Source organism: Quercus suber, unplaced genomic scaffold (assembly GCF_002906115.3).
Source record: "Quercus suber isolate HL8 unplaced genomic scaffold, Cork oak 2.0 scaffold_478, whole genome shotgun sequence".
In the NCBI taxonomy this organism is placed as follows: domain Eukaryota; kingdom Viridiplantae; phylum Streptophyta; class Magnoliopsida; order Fagales; family Fagaceae; genus Quercus; species Quercus suber.
This window is the reverse complement of record NW_027069929.1, coordinates 373,510-397,511: the sequence shown is the minus strand read 5'-3', so window position 1 is coordinate 397,511 and position 24,002 is coordinate 373,510. Positions and strand designations below refer to the sequence as shown.

The following is a 24,002-nucleotide window of genomic DNA, read 5'->3' as shown; positions in this document are numbered from 1 at the left end:
AGCAATACTCGTTTGGAGTTCCTAAGGTTCCTCTAGAGGTCCTCCGAGAGGAGATTAGGAGGAGGGTAGCTTTTGGGTCGTCTACTGTCCCGTCCACAAATGGTGAACTGTTCATTCCTTCCCTTAGTGAGGAGGTGGACATCATAAATAGTTGTGCTATGAATATTTTCCATCCAGAGTAGACGAAAAGGGACTTTTCATGCTTAGAGATAAATACCAAATTCTTGACAAAGTTAATCCTTGTCTTGCTACCTTTGGTGAATGATGTTGTACCCCAAATTCTTTTGGGGTTGGTATATACGAGGCTTACCTACTAGGGGAGCCTTAGGTTGCCTTTGAATGCCTTTGCCAGGGAACTTCTTCATAGGCTAGGTATAGGGCCAAATCAACTTAACCCGAATGCGTGGAGAACCATAGTGTCTATGCAAGTATTATAGAGAGAGGCTTTAGACAGGAACCGTCCTCTTACTGTGGATGAGTTCCTCTATTGTTATAAGCCCTTTGAGATAAGCCAATCCATTGGTTTATACCAATTCTCAACTATGGGCTCTAGTTGTAGGTTAATTAGGTCACTTCCCTCATCTGATAGGAGGTGGAAGACGGAGTTCTTCTTTGTCTCTGGGAGTTGGGCTAGAAAACTTATTAAGGTAGGTAGGGATACCTTCCCCCCTTACACTGGTGAAATGGGTTGTCTATGTTCTTAGGGTATGCTGCTTACTTTTGTCTCATCTTGAATATCTTGTTATCTTCGTCTAACTCTTATTATTTTCTTTTCACCGGTAGCTTATCCTTTGTTGAGAAAATTTTATTTGAACTACATCTAGCAAGAACACTCCTTTGTTGATAGAACCTTTCATTCTCTAGTGACTTGGGGACTTGGGCTTGTTCCTACAAATGTAGCGTTAGCTCACAAGCTCACTACTCATCAACATATGTTCTTTACTTTCTTGCACTTTTACTTGTTCATTCTTATTTAATTTTTCTATACTTTGACAATCTTCTCTTTCCTTTTCTTGTATAGGAATGGCAACAATGAAGGAGAATAAGGAAAAAGGCCCTGCAAGTGATGAAGTCGTCTAGACAGAGAAGGACGTCCTTACTCAGTCTTGTCCAGTAGCCTCGAAGAAAAGGAAGACTATGTCCAGGACGCTTCATACTGGAAGTCTTCTCAGCTATCGAGGCAATAAGAAGCCTAAACATGGCTTGTTTACTTTGTCCAAGCTCCCGATCATCGAGACTAACCCTTCCATTCCTCCTACTGCTTCTAATCAGCCATCGACAGCCAAAACTCCTCTCCCTGATGCAAGCTCATCCTTGAAACCATTTGCTACTGCACCTCCAAAGAGTTGTCCATTAACTCTCTTAAGAAGTGAGGGTCTTGCTTGGGATAGTTTCCAGCAGGCAGTAACAAACAAGGACGTCACCATTTGCTATCACATATCCATGAAGGAGTTTGAACGGTCTACAGTTCATGATCTCTTCAAGGTATTTTCTTTCGTCCATAGTCACTTACAAAAAGTTAAACATTATTCTTCCTTTTATTTCACATCTATATTCCTCAATATAGATCATGTCTAAGTTCATGCGTCCAGACAAACCACTGAGTTAGACAAAGAGAGTATTAGGCTAGAGATGAGGGTTTGTGACTTGGAAAAAGAGGCCAGTCACAAGGTTGGGGGGAGAGTAAAGTTGGAGGACGAGGTGAAGGAGTTGAAGAATCTTGTCAAGGAGTTGAAGGTAGATATCGTCGAGAAGGAGGCTTGTCTAGATCATCTCTATCCGTGAAGCAATGAGTTCGCTTCCTCTTTGAGCAAGGCTGAGGATGAGGCTATCAGAGAATTTAAGACGTCCAATGAGTTCACTGAACTTTTGGACAAGAACTATCTTGCAGGCTTTGAGGACTTTTCTCTGGATGCCACTGAAGCCTTTCTTAGGGTGGACTTCAATTCCATCAAGCTTCCTATTACAGCTGAAAGTTCTTTACTTAAGTTTAGCTCAGAGGACATGAACATTGAGGACGATTCCTCCATTCCTCTTCCAATGTAGGACTATTCAAAGTCTGGGGACACTGTCTCTAGTGGTTCATCCAAGTAGTTTTAATTGTAAGAAAAATTTTATTTTTATTTTCACTTGTGTTGTTAGGGGTTTGTTGTTTTCGACCATATTTAGTTTTTATAAGTACAATTCCCTCATCCATATTTATGGACATAGGTTTTATACATTTGCCTTTTTAGGCTCAAATATTCTAAGGATTTTTGGACGACGGTTGTCTACCCTTTTTAAATAAGTTAATTTATGAATATATTCATGGTTGGTCATTCGTCTTTATCCCTTTTCACCGCTTTTTAAGCTTTAAAATTTTGGAGCTTGCTTGTCCAAGATTTGGACTTTACTTATTTACAGATTTTGAAATATTTGTATTTGCTCGTCCATGGTCTAGACTTCACTTAGGGATTTTGGCCATTTTCTGTCCATAAATATCGTTTGTTCATTGCATGCATGCTTTGCTACATCCATCACTCATCACAAGTAGATGAGTATATGTGGGAGGTATTTGTTCCTTCCCTTATTTTATTATATTTTTACCTTAAGATTTTATTCCACTATGTGGTGTTTTGCCTTTCCTTCATCTAAAGGAGGCTTATGACAATACATCCCTGCGTCTAAGGACTTTACTCGTCTATGGCTTTAGGCCTTTCTTGTTGACTTTAATTTTATAAAGGATTTAAAACACTTAAGTAGAAAATCCAAATTGTTTTATATACAAACTAGGAACTTTGTGCATAACATAATGACATCCATAAACATTGCATATGCTAGTAGCTAGTGCTTTTTAGGGAATTCAAATACTAGAAAACCTAAAATGCTACTAGAAAACATAAGTGTTGAAAGATAACATAGATAGGCCATTAGTGGTAACCAATACTCTGTAGGGGCTAAGGTCGTCCATGCTGACCTTCTCGACGAGTCTTCACTAATAGTACTTCCTTACGTGCTCCACGTTCCATGGATGCTCTAACCTTCATCCATCCAAGGCTTCCAGAAAGTACGATCCTCGTTTTTTGTAGTTAATAACTCTGTATGGTCCTTCCCAATTAGGTCCCAACTTTTTATGAGCAGGATCCTTAGTAGCCAAAGACACCCTTCTTAGGACGAGGTGTCCAATGTTGAATTGCCTAGGCTTTACCATCATATCGTGGTGCTTAGTCATCAAGTTCTTGTAGTGTGCTACTCTCTGTTCTGCATCCATCCTCACCTTGTTAATGAGATTGAGGTTTAGTCAAAGTTGTTTCTCATTTTTTTCATCCTTATATTAGGCCACACTATAGCTAGTCAGGCCAATCTCTGCGGGTATCACTGCATCACTTCCATATGCTAGCTTAAAAGGGGTTTTTCTAGTAGAGTCTTTACTGTCGTCCTATATGCCTAAAGGACGCTAGATAGTTTGTCTAGACATATCCCCTTTTCCACCTTAAGCTGAGTCTTGATGATCTTCAACAAGGATCAATTTGTAACTTTTGCCTATCCATTGGCCTATGGGTGGGAGGGTAAGGAGTAGTGATTCCTGATTCCCAATCATTCACAGAGTTCTTTAAAAGGTGCGTTGTCAAACTATTGTCCATTATCTGAGACAAGGACCCTAGGAATTCCAAAATGGCAAATGATATTCTTCTAGATGAAGTTTTTGACATTTTGCTTAGTGATCTTTGCTAATAACTCTGCTTCCACCTATTTAGTGAAATAATCAATTCCCACCACCAAGAACTTCATTTACCCTGTCCCAATGGGAAATGGACCAAGAATGTCAAGTCCCCACTAGGCAAAAGGTCAAGGGGCTATCATTGGGGTAAGATACTCCGATGGTTATCTAGGTATTCTACTAAAGCACAAACATGTGTCATAAGCTTTGACGTAAGCCTAGGCATTTTCTTGCATTGATGCCCAATAGTATCCTGCGCAAAATATCTTGTGGACGAGGGATCTTGCTCCTAAATGATTTCCATATGCTTCTTCATGTATGTCTCTCATGACATTGTGGGACTTATCTGGAGTCAAGCACCTTAAGTAGGGCTGATAGAAGCCTCTTTTATACAATATCTTGTCCATGAGGACGAATTTTTCCACTCTAACCCTCAGTTTCCTTGCTTTGTCTCTATCCTTGGGAGGAGTCCGTCCTTGAGATAGGATATAGTTAGAGTGGTCCAGTTGGCTTCACTATCTATTTGATGTACCTCAGGAACGTTTGTGCTTGGGATTTACTGGACTTTAATCTGGTTATCAACCTACTCGTCTGTAGATGCTGCCTTGGCTAGGTTGTCAGCTTCCATGTTTTCTTCCCTTGGGATTTGGTGAAACTTTGCTATTATGAAGCCCTTGATGCACTACTTGACTTTGCTCAAATATCTCTTCATTCGTTCCTCCTTAGCTTCACATGTTCCATTCATTTGACTTATGATCAGCTGTGAATCTCCTTGAATGACCAATGATTCGACTCCTAATGCCTTAGCCAAATTTAAGNGGGGGGGGGGGGGGGGGGGGGGGGGGGGGGGGGTATAGTCCTTCAACTCCTCTTAAAGCTTTGCTAGTGTAGTAGACGAGCTTCTATGCCTTTCCTTCTTCTCTAACTAAGGCCAAGCTCACTGCATGAAGAGAAACTGCTAGGTAGAGGTATAGTTCCTCACTTGGTTTAGACGGGCTCAGCAAGGGATTTGTTGTGAGAGACGACTTGAGTTCTTCGAATGCTTACTAACACTCATCCATCCATTCAAATGCTTTCCTTAAATCTTGAAGAATGGCAAACACTTGTCAGTAGCCTTTGAGACTAACCTGTTGAGAGCTGCTACTCATCTAGTGAGACTTTGCACTTCCTTGACATTCTTTGGCGGCTCCATGCTTAGTATCGCTTGGATTTTGTCACAATTTGCCTCAATTCCCCTCTGTTAAACCATGAAACCAAGGAACTTTCCTAATGAAACTCTGGAGGTGCATTTGCTCAAGTTTAGTTTCATGTTGTATCGTCTAAGTGTGTCAAAAGTCTCTTGGAGGTTGTCCAAGTGTGGTGCCTCCTTTGCGCTTTTGACTAGCATGTCGTCCATGTACACTTCAACATTTCGTCCAATTTGTGGACGAAACATATAGTTGACTAACCTCTGATAAGTTGCCCTTACATTTTTCAAACCAAAAGACATTACTTTGTAGCAAAACAAATCTTGGCTTGTGATGAAGGATATTTTCTCCTAGTTTGCCTTGTCCATTTAGATCTGATTGTACCTTGAGAATGCATCTATAAAGCTCAACAATTAGTGCCTAGCTATTGAATCTTCCAACTAGTCAATGCGTGGAAGGGGATAACTATCTTTAGGTTATGCCTTGTTTAAATTTGTGAAGTCCATGCATATTCTCCATTTGCCATTGGCTTTTTTCACCATCACTACATTAACTAGCCAATCAGGGTAGTAGACTTCGTGGATGAACTCTGTTGTTACCAACTTCTGGACTTCTTCTTTGATGGCATTGTCTCATTCTGGGGCAAACACTCTTCTCTTCTGACAAACGGGCTTATAGGACGGGGACACATTTAAATGATGAGTAATCACACTTGGGTCAATCCCAGGCATGTCTTAGTGGCTCCAAGCAAAATCATCCATGCTTGAGACATTGGAAGAGATCCTACTTCGTCTTCTCTTCGATTTTTGTTCCGATTCTAGTGAACCTTTCCCGGTTGGACTCGTCCAGGGGGACATCTCAGACATCTTCCAATACTTCAATTGGCTTAGTAATGGTTCTTCTTTCTTCAATGTTTATCATCCACATCTACTCTTCCATTGCTAACATAGCCAAGTAACATTCTCTAGCCGCTAGCTAGTCTCATTGTACTTCTCCAATGCCATATTCTATTGGGAATTCTATTGGGAATTTAAGGGAATTAAGATAATTGGTTTGGTGTTTTTTTTTTTTCCTGAAAAAATTTATTTATAGGAATTTACTCCTTTTTATATATATATATATAGGAATTATGCTTCTCTGTGATAACAAAACAACATCATCATAAGGCGAAAACATATCATTAACCGAAGGTATATCATCAATTATACACCAGTTTTTATTCCCAAACTTGAACATAGCCAATTTCCTAGACACATGAATTGTAAGTAACGCATAATCGACTGTTTCATTTTTGGAACCTAAACAAATGTAAACAACCTTTTCCATGTAATTTATGCTACTTAAAAAAAATTTAATTTACGCTAATTTTTTTAAATGCAATCTATGCTACTTTTTTTTAGAGGGTATTATTATATATTTGATGAATCATGTTAATAGTTACCCAATTTAAAACAAACACAAACTCTCTTTTTGGATTTTTTTTTTTTAAAAAAAAAATTTAATTTACGCTACTTTGTTTCCCAATATCCAAAACAAAAAGTTAATTTCTCATTCAAAATGTATAAGTAATCTTATATTTAACCCTAACTCTTTTATCTCTCTCAGGTTGATGTATGCACAAATTAATTAGATTGCATTGCGGAGGCATTGGAATGTGTGAGGGATTTCACAATTTGCTCCAATACCAATAGGCTTGGTCTGTGATCGAATGTTATAAAAGATTTGTGCCCCCTCATCCTTCACCAATTGGTCATTGGATGGATCGGTAAGGCACACAGTTCGACAAGTGGTATCAGAGCCAAGGTTATAGGTTCGAGTCATTGGAGCCGCATTGTGAGGGAGGGATTGTTAGGGATTTCACAATTTGCTCCAATACCAATGGGCTTGGTCTGCGATCAAACGCTATAAAAGATTTGTGCCCCCTCATCCTTCACCAATTGGTCGTTGGATGGATTGGTAAGGCACATAGTCCGATAGAATGGAATATTAGATAAGTTCAGGTAAGAGACTTTACAAGAATTACTATATGATTCAAACCTTACATGAAGTGGTTGTTATCTAATAAATTGTTGTAAAAAAATTTCTTTTGTAACATAAATTATATTTATCGTTTGTATAATTCTATGTGAAATTCAATTTACATTTTTTTTATAATTATTAATTAACTACTCCATAAAAAATGTTGCGTACCTTTTCTCAATTTTAAGGGTAGTTGATATATTTGAAATTTAAACTCTTTTTAACTTTTGTTATGGATATGTAGTTAGTGGCTAACTATTAGGATTAAAACACTACATTTTAGGATTAAAATTGATCTGTTTACTGTAAAAGAAATATATTTGAAATTTAAACTCTTTTTAACTTTTGTTAGGGATTTGTAGTAAGTGGCTAACTTTTAGGATTAAAACAGTACATTTTAGGATTAAAGCTGATCCTTTTATCGTAAAAGAAAGAAAAATGGCAGTTCCTAAATTTTAAATATAAGTTGTTTTAACTTTTTGTTATGAATGTGTAGTATATGGCTAAATTTTAGGATTAAAACCAAGGTTTTAAAAACTGGTACAGTGATAGAACCGAAAAATGAGCTAATTACCGGTTTTTTAGTCGGACTGGGGTCTGACCGATGGTCGAACCGATGACATCATAAATAATTTAATCATTATTTATTTAAATTATATAAATAATTAATAATTTTTTAATATACTAAAACTAACAAACCAATAGTAATAAATATGTTTCCTTTAAAAAAATGCGAGTATATAAGTATATAACATCTTTTTAAAGAATTTAACATAATAACATTACAATAAAATCATCATTAACATAATACACTTTCAACAAAACCAAATAAATAAGTTCATTATTCATTACATTTACATCCAAATAGAAAATTAGTTTTAAATTTTCAAGAAAATAAGTTCATAACATCACATTTCACTCTCATAGATGAAGAATTAGCATTAGCCCCGGTTGTAGAAGCATGTTCATTAGATGGTATAGAGGCGGACTCCATTTCACTCAACAATTTCGGATTGGCAACAACTATTTGTCAACAAATAAATTTATCAACACAACATACACAAACACTAGTATAATACTCTGTAAACTATATTTCACAAACACAAATGCTCTATAAACTAATAATTGAAAGGAGAATTAATGATAGAAGTTACCTCTTACCAATGAAGTCACAAAACGGAAAACCTGAGATGCAGTCGAGAACATGAATGGAGAATCTAAGATGAAGCCGAGAAAAAAAAAATTAGAACCGAGAAAATGATCAAAATAAGTAATCAAAATCAAAAGAAAAGAATATTACCTGATGAAGCCGAGAAGCAGAGAGTAGAGCTCAGAGGGCGAGGGCGAGACCGAGAAGGAAAAAAGGAAAAAAAAAATGATGGTGATGGCAAGACCTGAGGGAATAGAGAACACTTCAGACATCATGAGGACCAAAAGGTGTGTCGCGTGCATGGGGAGAGAGAGTGAGGCAGAGAGCTTAAGAGTTGAGATGAGTTGAGTGAGGTGAGACCGTGAGAGTGAGGCAAAGAGGTGGAGAGCTTTGAGAGAGGCGTGAAACTGTGAGAGTGTTTAGGAGTTAGGACTTTAGGGTTCGATTTTAGGTTCCTGGCCAAAATGACGTAGTTTTAGGCTGAGAAAAAGTCAAAAAATCCTAATCGGTCAGTAATCGGTTCAACCATGCCGGTTCCCGATTCTCCAGTTGAACCGCCCAATTTTCTAATTTTCCCAGTTTTTAAGCTATTTTCGGTTTTTTCTAATAACCGAATAGGATTGAAGGCCAGTTCCTGATTGAACTGGTTGGACAGGCCAGTCCGGTCTGGTTTTTAAAACCATGAGTAATTCTCTACCTCAATTCCTAGTAACTTCCAGCAATGCTAAGGACAATTTTTTTTTTCATAAATAATTTTATAATTACTAAAGTGATCGATTATGAGTAATAGATACAACTAACACTTAGACTCACTATTTTGTTCTATCACTCACTATCAATCACTTCAAAAATTGTAAAATTAGTTGTATCTGTGCATTATTAAATAACTTTTCTCGATGGATTATAGATTATGTAATTCTCCTTATAATTTGGAGGTGATTTTAAAAAATCTTAATCAAAACTTAAACTTTCTAAATGTTTCAATTTAAACATAAAAAAGAGGTTTCCATATAAATGACATATATTACTTTGGCCCCAAAACAAATTGTATAAACTATAAAGATAACTTTGGAAAAGCCCAACAGATAAATAAAGTTTAATAAAGATGTGATTATTTTTTCCCAATAAAATACCACATGATGTTTATATTATGGGTCTTTTGGTACTCAAAAATCAAATAAATGCTGCGCAATTTACTTTCATTACTTTCAAATTTTAGTTAACAACAATACTTAGAGGAGGAGAATTTAAATAATTTAAATAGTCTAATGTTTTAATTATTTTTTTTAAATTTAGAATTTGATTTTGAAATTACCTCCAAGTTATAGGTTGTGTTTGGATGGCAAAATTTGGATTTGGATTTGGATTTGAAATTCATTGATTTGAAATGCCTTGATTTGAAATCCATTGATTTAAAAATTCCTTGTTTGGGTGATTTTAAACAATGAAGGATTTGAAATTCATCATTTGAAATTCTATTGTTTGGATACCTAAATTTGGATTTGGATTTGAATTTGGATTTAAGATTAATAAAATATATTTTTTAATTATTATTTTTCTTAATCCTTCTACATTATAATTTTGTAATAATTTTAATAAATACATGAGGTAATGAAAAAGCCATTGATAATCCAATTAATAAATACATGAGGTAATGAATAATCCATTGATAATCCAATTGTCAATAGCTATGTTTTTATAAGCACCTACTTTTGCATTTTTCTAAAAAAAAAAAAAAGAAAAGAAAAGAAAAGGAAAAAGACAGACTTAACATAATAAAACAAAACTATTGAAATCTACTGATTTATAATAGCAAATCCCAAAAACTAGAAAATTAATTCCAAATAGTCAGTGAAACCCAGCCAAAAGCTCAATTAAAACCCCACCACAAACCTAGCTCTAAACGTCTTCAAAAACCAGCAAAACATCCCTGCAAATTATCCAAAACTCTACTGAAAAACCTCACAACGACCCTCAAATATCTCCTTTGTTACCTTAGCCTATTACAAAAGGATATACAATAGTTTTTTGCCCAGCTATTCCTATCTTTCGGTTCTGTCCAACATTGTTGATGTTTAATTTGACAACAAGTGTTCAGTGATGCCAATATTTGGAATTGGCCTGTATCCTATGATAAAGTAGGGGTAAGGTATAGGCTATGGAGAGATGTCGTGGACAGAGGAGCAAAGCAACTACCCTACAACGAATCAACAATTTACAAATATTAATCAAATCAATTACTTATTACATCACAACTCATAGATAGTTCATAGAAGCATTTCATCAAACACATAATTTGCGTTACCAACCCACAAAAGAAAATAGAAATAGAAATAGAAAATAAAGACAAATCCAAAAAAAATCATTGAAAATACTATGAAACAAAATGCACAAACAAATGAACAAAACCCCACAAACAATTAATGAAACCCAAGCAAACCCACAAAAAAAATCAAATGAAACCCATAACCCAGAGCCTATATGGATTCAGATTTGGTAGAAATAGAGAAATAGAGAGGTTAAAGAAGAAGAGAAGAGTTGAGAGTGATAAACCTGTGTTGCCGTGAGAAACAAAGAAAGAAGAAAGAGCTTGTGGTGCCGAGGAAGGGAGAGGTGAAGAAACGTGAGAATAGTGAAGAGCGTATAGTGAGGGATTTCCAAATTCCATGGTATGTGAGGGAATTTGAAATCAATAGATTTGGACTCCTGAAATCCAAGAGGGATTTGGGCCAAATCCAAATTCTTCTCATTTTAAGTTATCCAAACAAAGAGTTTGGATTTGGACCCCTCAAATCCAAATCCAAATCCAAATTCATGGTATCCAAACAAACCAATAAAGAATTGCTGGATAAAAAGAGAAGAGAACTTCTTTTTTTTTCTCCAGACATTGTTGTGTGCCATATTTATCATTGACGTCTTTCTACTAATTTCTCCGATTTAATGAGTCATTTGCAGTTTTACAGTCTAAATTAGTTCAAGTTGATAGCGCAGAAATTTGAATGATGCATCACTGGCACGATGGCCATGCAATCCATCAAGTTATCATGAATCAGCATCTTTCTACTGATTTATTTTTTATTACTTTCCATATTATTTTTAATTTTATTTCTTGCATCTTCTTTCTACTTTAACACTACTGCATGTATCCTCGTTTTCTTGCCTGCAAAGTCTTTGAGTATGACCCCAAAATTGACTCGGTACTAAGAGTGAGAAAAGAGGACTAAGACAGTTGCAACAAAGCGAAATTGTATTTCATAGGAACATTCTAGGAGGACTAGGAGGGCATGACCAAGAATAAGTTGAACCATTCAGGACCATTCTATTTCATAGGGGGGTTTGAGGGAAAACGTAATTGTAAAGTTGTGATTTACAACTATTTTATGTTGGCTTTAATTTCGTGCCAAATTTGATTGTAATTATGTTCATTCTTATGTACCCTATATTTTTTGTGGGATTTCTTGTAAGAGTTCTGTGAATGAGAGAGAGTGTGAAGACTCAAGGCAAAGTGAAGAGCAAGAAGTTTTCGCAGGTATCTCGCGAGAAGCTTACCTGCGAAGTAAAGCATGTGCCCTGCACATGATTGGAATGTGAAGAGTCAAGATAGGTTGGTGACAGCTAGTTTACACGAGTGTGTCACAAGTAAGGTCTTCTCGTGAGATATGTTCACGTAAAATAATCTGCAAGGGCACAAATCTTAACAAGTAGTAGAGTGTTTTTAGAAAACGAATGTCGAACCCACAAGGATTAACTATGTTATTAAATACCGAAATTCACTAAATTAATTACTATTTGGAAAAATCGAAAATAAATGAAATGTTCTACTATCTGAATTAAATTAAACTATTTAATAAAAATAAATCTACAAATAAAAGAATTAACAAAGCGTAAAAATCTAACAGTGTAAAAATATGATAAGAATGGATCTATAGCGATTGATTTCACCTAACAAATCCTACACAATTTATCCTTCCTAATTATTAAATTCTAATAATCTCCCGTTGATGATTAAAAATTCCTTAACTATTCAATATCTTCTCTCGAATAATATCAAAAATATCTTCAGCTAACAATTTCATATCTCTATGCGAATTTAATTAACTGGAGACTCATTACGTACTTTGAATTTTCTGAAAAATCACACTAGTCACGGTAAAGCATCTCTACTTTCGCTCAACTAATGGTGTTTAATTCTAGAACTAAAATAACAAATCACCTCTCGGTCTCATTGTAATTCAATTGATCAAACTATAATTGGTAAAAAATAGTAAGCATTAAGAATAAGAATAAAACACTCAATCATGGAAATATTAAAAAATAAAATAACTCAGAAAATAAATTGTGTGTTCATTGCTAGACTACATCAATGCTCTAGAAAATAAAATTTAGTTTATAATAAAATTGAAAAGAAAACAAATAAAACTTATGTCTTTCATCCGAATTGGTTGATCAACATGAAGCTCTCGTCTTTGTCCTCAGATCCTCCTCTTCATAAAGACTCCCCAAAGCAAATTCTTCTATGCGGCAGCCCTCTTTTCCTCTCGGGTTTCTCTCTTCTTCTTTTTACCCTAAAGAGCCTTTAAATAGGTCAAAGAATCTTATTACAAGTTGAATTCCCGTTTGGAGAAAACGATTTTGGCCCATTTAAATTCAGAATTCGGACTTTTGGTAAACTACAAATTGTAGCCCTTTAAGTTAAATTTCCAACCCAACTTGAATCATCTCGATTGGATATTTGAGCTGAAAGTTATGCCAAAAATACTAACTGATGTGCAGGCTGGAATCCTAATCTGAATTGGACTTGGATTTGGTGCAAATTTCCTTTGATTTCTTGCTCCAATTGGACTTGAATTTAATTGGCCTAGCCCCACTTTGCATGTAAAGCCCTTGTTACCTACAACACAAAGATATTATATAATCAATAACAAAATAATATAAAAGTAAAGCTAAATATGTAGACATGTGAGTACTTTATTGTATATATTTCATGCACATCAAGATACCTGCAAAACATTATGTTTTGCCGATCTGTCATATCTGATACACACTATCTGTATCCACACTATATATACCTATATTGCCAATAGATGTTGAGGAGTGCTTCTAAGAGAAAACCCTAGCCATAACCATTGAGATTTAAAGATTGTTATACCCACATTTCTAGACACAATCCATTGTGGTTTTTCCTCAACTCCTACCTCGCCATTTCTATATCCTTAAGAGGTTGCTAGCCCAAACACTTACCACACCCATACTAAGTGTCAAGTGAGGTTTTGGTGCTGCGAGGAAGTATTGGAAGAAGCCAAGCTTTAGCGGATGCAATCGAGCGTATTGTAGGATCCAAAGAGTTAGACAAGACACGATTCCAAGAAGCCTTGGTGGAGTAGGAGCTTAGAGGGTCTCTTACAATTCATGTACCCCAACTAATTGTCTAATGGGTCGATTTACCGCTTGGAGGGCGGTAGAGAGGTTTTACACCAAGTACTTTAGTTTCTTCTTCGATAACACATCAACGTGTTATCTTGTGTTTGCATGCTTCTTTCCTACTCTTTTAGCTTTCATTTTACTACTGTGTTATAATGATTATGGCTTAGAGTAGTTATACTATTTATCCAATTGCATTTACTCTATTCCGCACTTAGTATAAATTAGAGTAAAATCAATTGAGCCATAATATTTAATTTGGAGATTTGAACAGCTCTTGTGTTTTTAACACGTTTTCGAACTTTCAGTAATGAAAGAGGTCAGAAGCTAATTGTGGTTGTCTTGTCTAATGGAGAACATAGCCTTCACACTTCGATAACAAAAAGTTCTCCGGAACTGGCATTAACAAATTCACCAAATCCTGGTTATGCTCATGGATTAAGGGCTAGATTTATCACTGTTGTTATGGGAATTGGGACTTTGGTGGTGATGGTGTTACATTGAGAGAGAGTGATAAGTGAACATTTCGTTCTTCTTTTTTTTATGTTACTTCTTTTATATCGCTTTGTTTTGGGAAAGATAGAAAAGAGATATGTGAACTTTGGAAAATAAAGGCTGCATGTTATGGATTTGACTTGTTGTATTTGATGTTAAATTATATTATATACAATGAACTACTTTTTTAATCTTATTTGTTTGTTTGGAGTAATATTCTTCTAGTTATGTTTAACTTTGCACAAAGACACCATCACTAGGAACAAACAGCATGATATTTGGATGTTTATGAACTATGAAGAGTTATAGTATTAGAGTTTGTATATGGGATTAGTGGGATTAGGCATTTGCACTTGGAGCAATTATCCCCTCTACACTCAAATTTTTTTTTACCGCTTTAACTTTTTGATTTTCATAATTTAACTTTTTCTCACTTTGTTTATTCAAAAGTTGAGACTGAAAGTTGTTTTTTTTTTCAACTCTCAATCTTAGCCATTGAGAGCTATTGCATCAGGTGCAATACCTAAATCTCAATCCTAATTGGTGAGTAGAGTTTTTTTGCATTGTAAATTCTTTGACTTTTTTGTGCAATTTTTTTTTTTTAATAAGAATAGCAAGGCAGTGTATTAAGAGTATGTTTGGATACCGCTTATGCTGAAAACTAAAAATATTGTGGCAAAATAATTTTTAAATGTGTGAATAGTGCTGTGAGACCCAATTTTAAAGTTGTTTTTGCTGAAAAAAGTACTTGCGGGTTCCGTGGACAGTGCATAGAACCCACTAAAAAACGCTGGGATGCAAATGTTGTATCCAAACTCACAATAAGTGTTTTTTCAACATTGATAAGAGCACTAATCCTATGGAGTACTAGTTTTGCACTGATTTATTTTTTTATTTTTTTTTATTTTTTTTTTTTTTTAAGTAGGGAGAGGCAATAGTCTCTATAATACATTGATATGTAGCTTTGATATGTAAGTAGTTAAAGACAAAAGCATTCCAAAAAAAAAAAAAATGAAAAAGAAAAAAACTGTATAGTTAAGTGCATTAGCGTGAGAGCACTAGTGGGAGTATTAGGGATTTGGGTTAGTTTATGTTTGTGCTTTTATATAAATAGTTTGGAAGAATGGCTATGATCTTTACAATTGATAGTGGATTTTTTGTTGGATCGTAGGCTTGAAACTAGTTGACCTATGTTAGAAATTTTGGTCGTATTGTCATTTTAATTTTTTGTTAGTGTAAAATGCATTTCTACTGATCCCAAATCACAATAATATTGTGAAAAGAGCGAGTTTGTTTTTGTTTTACAATAAATAGTTTGGAAGAATGGCTATGATCTTTACAATTGATAGTGGATTTTTTGTTGGATCGTAGGCTTGAAACTAGTTGACCTATGTTAGAAATTTTGGTCGTATTGTCATTTTAATTTTTTGTTAGTGTAAAATGCATTTCTACTGATCCCAAATCACAATAATATTGTGAAAAGAGCGAGTTTGTTTTTGTTTTACAATGAATCTCATAGGTGGCGTTTGGGTCAGCGTATTGGGCCATGGTTTGGGCCACCCTCCTCTAGAGTTAGACAGCCCAATGGCATATATTTGGTCAAGAATTTAAAAAGATTTGGTTTTTTTTTTTGGCAAGTTAAATTCTGGAATACTATAGGAAAAATAGCAGATGCAAGGATAAGTTGATGCTCACTTCGATTTTGCTGACTTTGTTAGTGTTGCTCTGTCTCAGACTCAGTGCTGTGGTTTTTGTGTATGTGTGTGTGGATTGTTTCCCCTGTTTTTGGTGATCTAAAAGACTCTCTGTATGATTGTTTTGTTTCTTTAATCCACTGAATTATCAAAAAAGAAAAGAAAGCAAATTGGTCTGAGAATAGTGTTAGTGTTATACAAGCGTTTATTAATTTGAAAAAAAAAAAAAAAAGAGCTATAAGCATTTCTGCTCGGAGAGAAGGGGAAGGACTCATCAACCTACACTACTAATAAGTGGCACTATCTAAATTTTTTTATATTAGCATCATGTCTTATTTTACATTGTTTTAAAGGTTAATATAAAATCACTTCCGAAGCTTAATTCTTACTAAATCTAGCCCTGCCATGATTGCATTTTGCATTTGCTCCCTCTGCTGACACAATTTCAGTTGATGAAGCTTCAGTGCCTCTTCTGCTTCCCATATGCAGCCTGCAAACTCTTTTGGGACTCCAACATATTCCTAGAAATCTCGCCCGAACGAGTATCTAGCTCCTTTGTCTCAGCCTCACAACTGGACAACTGATTCTCAATTCGAAGAAGCAAATCTTTGACACAGGAAGCCTCTTCACGAAGTGATATAAGGTGACGATTGGAGGCTGTTAAAGCAGCTTCTGTCTCAGCGTGGATGCGAGAAATATCATCATATCTAACTTTCTCACTATGATACAGTTCAATCAATGCTTGCAAAGATTGTTACTGGTTGACTGACTTTTCTTTGTCAGCTAGTGATGATGCACAGACAATGAATTTCTTCACTAAAAGTTGCATGATTGACTAATAGAATATCCAAAACATGAAAGTTGATTCCGCTTCCTGTGCCATGGACTCTAGATAGGCAAGAAACTTATTTTGGACATCCAACACTGTCTGCTCAAGAACCTCCATGTTTAACGTTGTTATTCTGCCTTCTGACATAGCAGGAGGACTCTTGGCAATTGGCATTTCCAGAGAAACATCACACAAAGCCTGAGCATCCTGACCGGATATTTGTGATGATGGCTCATCAAATTCAACAATTAAAGGACTATGAGGCAGGTAACTACAGCATTCATAATTAGACACATTTTTATCTTGAGGAACGAACATGGGATCAAATGAAGGGAAAACACCTATAAAAAATATCAATTTGGAGTCATAACCAAAGGTGAAAGGAAAAAAGAAAAAAAGAAAAAAAAAGAAATGGAGTGTAAGACCACACTTACAGCAAAAGAAACACGTGGTAGGAGAACCGATAAACATCGAGGAGGAGGGAAAGCAAGCTGGCCCAGCCAACCCGGAATATGAAGACCTAAGATTTGATTGCTACGATCTGTCATTTAAAAAAGAAGAAGAAGAAATAAAGATTAAAACAAAAAGAGACAAGGTGGTGGCAAGTTAGCTGAAATAAAAAGCAGCAAGAGAAACATCAAATATAAGATAAAGATTCTATTTTGGCCATCAAGTATAAAATACAGATAGATAGATGGATATACACAAGAAAATACCCGCAGTAGATGTGTCTCCAGCAGCAGTAATCTGCCTCCAGAACTCTGCCTTTCGGCGACGAATCTGAGACGGAGACCGTAGATGGGAAATTACCAGTGATTTCTTCATAATGGGACTCCTCGACTCAGCCTCCAGCATCACTAGGCCTTGGAGATTTGAAGAGGACTCAATACACTTTGAGGGGGTTTTATCTGAGCTTTCATCACATTCCCCCCTCCATGAGGGGTTCTTGTTCTTTCCCAAAAAGTTCACGTGCATGCGCGACAGTTGGGAAATGTTGAGGACTTTCCATCTCCAGTGAATCAAACTTCATCCTTTTTGGATTCTCAATACTTGAATCACCCAAGTCAATATCGAACGGTTGTTTTCTCAAAGTTGTCTTTGCATATATTTCATGTTTGCTTTCATCTGCAATATCATTCACTGTGGTAATTTCTTGAGTATCCTCCCATTGGAGGAAACAACAAGCTCCAAAACCCTGTCTCAAAGCCAGAGTCCATTAATCAGATATCAACTAACACACAAAAAAACAGCAAATCCAAGATTTTAAAATGCTACAAAAGGATACACGGGCTGCTCTCCTGAAATGCCACCATTGGACCCAAATTTAGTGCGACTTATATGAGTTGGTGAACTGATTAAAGATTCAGTGCATGTCATATATTTGAGCAACCAGACTCTTCAAAAGTGGGAGCTTTGTATTATGGGTACGAGTACAACCATACAGTTAAGCAACCACACAAGAATCCAGAAATTATAAATTAGCTACAAGAATTATGTTAAAGAACCACCACGAGTACATACAACTTCAAATTGGAATCTAATTAAGGAAGCAAGTGTCCTTTCGCATTCTCTGTGAAAGTGAGAGTGCAAAGCTTTGTTGGGATGGTGGTTGAGTTACTGGAGGAGTAGCAGAAGCACCAAGCTCAGTTTGAGTATGAGAGATCAACATGGTTTTTCAATTTTGATTTGGGAAAGCGGAAAGGTAATAACGTGAAATGAAGATTGAAAGCAAAAGGCAGTTGATACTGTCTTTTTATAAAATAATCTAAAGTAATCTAACGTGCTTCTCTAAAATAATCTAAAGTTATTGCCTCTAATGTGCTTGTTGTTTTGCTTGAGTGTTTGTTTTGTTATTCATTTGGACTGTTCAGTTGTGATTATCTATTGTGTGCATTGGTTGATGCAGTAAGGACTGAATCAATGATTTGACCTTCCAAGTATCAACAGAGTATCAAAAGCACAATTGTTTTCAAAAGGCGTCTTTCTAGTACACTACTATTTCACCATTTCTTTAGTAGCTTAGCTTAGTTATATAAAGCATGTGTATGTGTGTGTGTGGGGGGAATAAAGTCTGGAAATAAGAATGTGGCAATTTAATATAGAAGCAATGTGTTGCAAATGATAGGATTTGAATTTACCATGGTGTCTTTGCAATTATGGTTATGAGTTGCTATCTAAGAAGTTTAGACACGGACATAGACACGACATGAGACGTGTCAATTCTTGAAACTTTAGGACACAACATGATGGGGATATGAAAATTAATTGGCTTGTTATATTATGTTAGAGTGGTGTTAGTTTAGAGATGAAAAAAAATAAATAAATAACTGACTGAGACATTTGGCATAAATTGTCTACCAAAATGCACTAGTAATCATACCCAATTAATCTCTATTTTATCTTCTCCCAAATTTGTGCTGGTAAAGTTAATGGGGGAGAAAACCCTGTCAGGCCGTCGCAACATCATTATCTATTTAATAATGAAAGCTCAAGATTTAACCAGCCATAGTCAGGTGTCTACTGTGGCCATTATGGACTTATGGTAGGTACTATTACACGTCTGGAAAACAAAATAGGGAGAAGGAAATCTGATGGCTGGGTTTCCCATTCATCTAATAAACATCTCTTGAAGGTGTCCATTGTTGCCTGATTAATTATATGCTTTATATCATTACTCAAGCTACATCTGGGCTCCATACTTATGAAAAAAATACTAGAGTTCAAATTCCGACCTCCACTTTCCCTCCTGCCCTCCAAGACAATCATTTTTGGCCAACTCTATTCTACTTCCCTCTATTCCTCCTCCCTCCCCCTCCATCCAAACTGGCCAACAATTACATCTGTATCCATGCTTAGTTGCATACCTAAGGGTATTATGCATGTATAATGCATCCCTATAGGCGTGTGTGCTCGCTCCTGCACACACGCATGCACATTACTACGCCTTTAGTGTTGCTTGGGCCAGCAGGCCCTACACCCTCTGATTACATACTGTTTGACATCTCGTTTCTTGTTAAAGTCAACCACGCATGCTTAAGTTTCTATTATAGTCATAGAGGTATGGACCTTCACATTTATGGCAAAGTGAAGACAGATAATACTATTTAAGAATCATGTTCCCAATTTCTCAGTTGTATTTCTCTTGCAGTGTTCATGGTGGCCTGATAATCAACATATATTGATTATGTGAGCCACATATGGGCTCTTGATTTCAATATTGTTGTTGATGTTGGAAAGGAACTTTTATATGAACTTCAGCTTTGTGGGACACCATAAACTTTCAATTACATAATTACTTGTACAAGTAGCAACTGGTTTCATTTTTCTCCTCTTTTATTATTCTCCCCCCTCTCCCCACCCCCCTTGATTGCATGGATGCATTACCTTGTTAATTTCTTTTGAATAAACCATTCTGATAACTCTCATAGGCTTCATCTTATGCAAATCTAGGCAGTATACTATTTCATCTTATGCTGAAGCCATAATTACTAAGATTTGGATTATTCAAATTTAAACACTACCTTTGTAGTGAAGACATAATTATATAAATTGAATTCTATGGCCCTCTTCCCTTGTTCCTTTTATCACTGTATATTTTGCTTTTGTCACTGTATTTTAACTCTACAAACATTCTCTCTTTCGTTTCTGATGAGTGCAACAATCTTTGCTAGATCTTGGCATCTTGGTTTTAATTAATTGTTGGGATGGTATGTAAATATATAAATATTAAGGTAATATGTCAACAAAATAATAAGCTTAGGTAAGCTGGCTGAGTCCCCCTCCCCCGCGGTGGGCTTTCTGTCAATGGTTTGAGATTTGAGAAAAAAATCAATTATATTTGTTATAGTTGGAGCTATTTAAGGCCACACCCATAGTTGCAGTTTAATATGAAAGGAAAGGAAGCCTTTAAAGTACTAATGACACTTAAATCTGAAAGGTTATCCCTTATCTATCTATCATTTTTTTTTCTTGATTTAACTTTATGTTCACATGGTCTGTAATATGAAAGGTGGTGCCTTATCTTTTTTAATTTATTTCTTGGTTCTATTATATTTTCATGCATTATTTAGTCTCTCTAAGGACTAAAATTTTGCATTTACAAATAAATTGGGAGTGTAATCAAATAGTATTTCAGGTTCAGACATTGTTAGACAGTGTAAAATGGGATGACAAAGGTTTGGCGGTGGCAATAGCTCAAAATGTTGATACAGGAGCCATATTAATGCAAGGCTTTGCAAACCGAGATGCAGTCACTACAGCCATTTCCTCCCGGAAGGTAACATTCTATAGCAGATCACGGTCGATGTTGTGGACGAAGGGAGAGACCTCAAACAATTTCATCAATATTCACGATATTTTTTTTTGATTGTGATCATGACTCTGTATGTTTTGAAGACTTCTTAGGTTTCATTCAACTTTAACTCACAAATATTTGTCAGATAATCTACCTAGGGAAGCCTGATGGGCCTACCTGCCACACAGGGTCAGAAACTTGTTATTATACATCAGTTTTTGATTTAAAAGAACACCAACAGGTTTGTACCCTCAATCAAATTTGATAAGCAATGCTAGCATATCTATTCTCTCCATTACTCCAAACCTATTTTAGCTTGATTTTTTAAGTAATTCGGACCATTTTTTGCTGGTTGAAGGAAATAAGTTGGCATTAAGCACATTGTACTCATTAGGGTCAACAATCTCCCAACGCAAAGCAGAATTATCAGCAGAACAAAATGGAAAACCCTCGTCGACAAAGCAATTGTTACTTAATAATAAACTTCTATGCTAAAAAATCAGGCAGTATGGATTTCATTGGACTGTCGATTGATTTTAGTGGATACTCTCTTTGCTTCAGTCAAAGAATAAAGAATGAGTCAGAGAAGAAATCTTCAATAAACCAAAGAGAATTATCTGTGTGAGGCGTATGTATTTGTGTCTGTGTTTTGACTTAAGATTTTTATGTGAACTTTCATTTGCAGGGTGGAAGCAGATGAGTTGTGTCGAACATTGGAGGAGAATGAAGGTTAAGTCACGTACGGCCTCAGAGATGGCAGATGTCCTCTATCATGCCATGGTTCTTTTGGCAAATGAGGATGTGAAAATAGAAGATGTTATGCAAGTTCTACAGCAGAGATTTTCTCGGTCAGGTGTCGTGGAAAAGAGAGGTTGAATATCTCAAGGCTAGGTATGGGCTGCACAGGCTGCTCAGTCTGTACATATTTACCTTCATATTGCGGCTTGCATTACCATCCTAATGGGTAATTATGATATATGCATGATCACCTGTAGTCCATTTTGAGTGCCCTGGGACTCGCATTATCTAGCTCTTGCATACCCCAGTCTAGCTGTTGTACTCTGGGAACTGGTTTAGCTCTGGTGACTCTGTTTATGCCTTTTCGGTAAAGCCACAAATTTGTTGCGACTATTTTCCTTGGAAATCGATCTGAATTATTGTTTTGGGAATGTATACATATTGCTGTGAACTTATTTGTATTTGATTGTGAATGAAAAGAATTTTAAATCAGGAAATATTAGCTACCACCCAGCTTTTATAGCAGCATTGTGATTAAACATTGCTGAAAAAGAAGTCTGTACAAGTACTGACTAATTCATTGATGGGCATTTGCTCCATTGGTTTTGATAGTACTTTGACTGCATAAGGGGAGTGTAGCATTACTGATTTATATATTTAAGGGAAAAGAACAAGAGAGAAGAAAAAAAGGGGGGAGTGGGGGAGAGTTTCGGCTCATGAACCAAATATAATTGATGAATTCAATTAGAAAGAAATCACCAGAAGACTAGTGTCTGGACTGTCGATTGATTTTAGTGGATACTCTCTTTGCTTCAGTCAAAGAATAAAGAATGAGTCAGAGAAGAAATCTTCAATAAACCAAAGAGAATTATCTGTGTGAGGGGTATGTATTTGTGTCTGTGTTTTGACTTAAGATTTTTATGTGAACTTTCATTTGCAGGGAGGAAGCAGATGAGTTGTATCGAACATTGGAGGAGAATGAAGGTAAGTCACGTACGGCCTCAGAGATGGCAGATGTCCTCTATCATGCCATGGTTCTTTTGGCAAATGAAGATGTGAAAATAGAAGATGTTATGCAAGTTCTTCGGCAGAGATTTTCCCAGTCAGGTGTCGAGGAAAAGAGAGGTCGAATATCTCAAGGCTAGGTATGGGCTGCGTAGGCTGCTCACTCTGTACATATTTACCTTCATATTGCAGCTTCCATTACCATCCTAATGGGTAATTATGATATATGCATGATCACCTGAAGCCCATTTTGAGTGCCCTGGGACTCGCATTATCTAGCTCTTGCATGCCCCAGTCAAGCTGTTGTACTTTGGGAACTGGTTTAGCTCTGGATGACTTTGTTTATGCCTTTTTGGTAAAGACACAAATTTGTTGCAACTATTTTCCTTGGAAATCGATCTGAATTATTGTTTTGGGAATGTATTCATATTGCTGTGAACTTATTTGTATTTTATTGTGAATGAAAAGAATTTTAAATCAGGAAATATTAGCTACCACCCAGCTTTTGTAGCAGCATTGTGATTAAACATTGTTGAAAAAGAAGTCTGTACAAGTACTGACTACTTCATTGATGGGCATTTGCTCCATTGGTTTTGAAAGTACTTTGACTGCATAAGGGGAGTGTAGCATTACTGATTTATATATTTAAGGGAAAAGAACAAGAGAGAAGAAAAAAAAGGGGGGAGAGAGGGAGAGTTTCGGCTAATGAACCAACTATAATTGGTGAATTCCGTAAGAAAGAAATCACCAGAAAATGTCGTGATTTCATTTTATTCAAAGCTGATAAGCATGATTTATTACAATTATCATCATTGTATATATTCATTCTGATTCCTGGCTTTGGTTGATGCGAACAGTTCTAACTGAACACTATAGGATTAAGTTCTTCCCTAGGAAGCACGGGTGCGTTTTGAGACTCAAGTGCAGGTGCGGGTGCGGAACTCGGCAATTTTTGAAAAAGGTGGGTGCGGGTGCGGCGGGACTCGGCGATTAAAAAATTATTAAAATTATTTTTATTTATATTTTTAATATATTACTAAGTATACTTTTTCATATTATATATACATATACTAAATTTAAGAGCAATAATAAATAATAACTCAAATATAATATACATAAATTAAATAAAACCCACAAAATTAATATTTTTATCTTTATTCTCTCCATTTACTTGCCACTCAGTGCCAACAAGTCAACAACACGTTAAGTTTGGTCTCCTCAGAATAACAATTTTACCTTTTTTTTCTTATTTTTTATTTTATTTCCCAAGGCTTCCATTTTCCAAAGCCTAATCTACACCACACGTCCACACCTTTTAAAAAACATCTTTTTGTCTTCTTCGTTCTTCTCCTCAACTTCGTTTCTTCCTTTCTACATTTTTTTTTCTTCTTTCGTCTTCCTCTGCTTCGTTTCTTCCGTCACTCCCCTTCCCAGTTCATACATTTTTTTCTTTTTTTTTTTGGTTCTTGC

General features: G+C 35.9%; 1 protein-coding gene across 1 annotated transcript in view; it reads left to right on the top strand.

Moving 5' to 3' along the window:
* Positions 1-22,740, top strand: part of LOC111990777 (histidine biosynthesis bifunctional protein hisIE, chloroplastic) — a 35,217-nt gene extending 12,477 nt beyond the window's left edge. The window contains 5 exon segments of the mRNA XM_065762882.1: positions 20,631-20,852; positions 20,854-20,877; positions 20,935-21,034; positions 21,148-21,292; positions 22,468-22,740. Coding sequence (XP_065618954.1) covers positions 20,631-20,852; positions 20,854-20,877; positions 20,935-21,034; positions 21,148-21,292; positions 22,468-22,672 — 696 coding nt within the window. The 3' untranslated portion in view covers positions 22,673-22,740.
* The last annotated feature ends 1,262 nt before the right edge of the window (positions 22,741-24,002 follow it).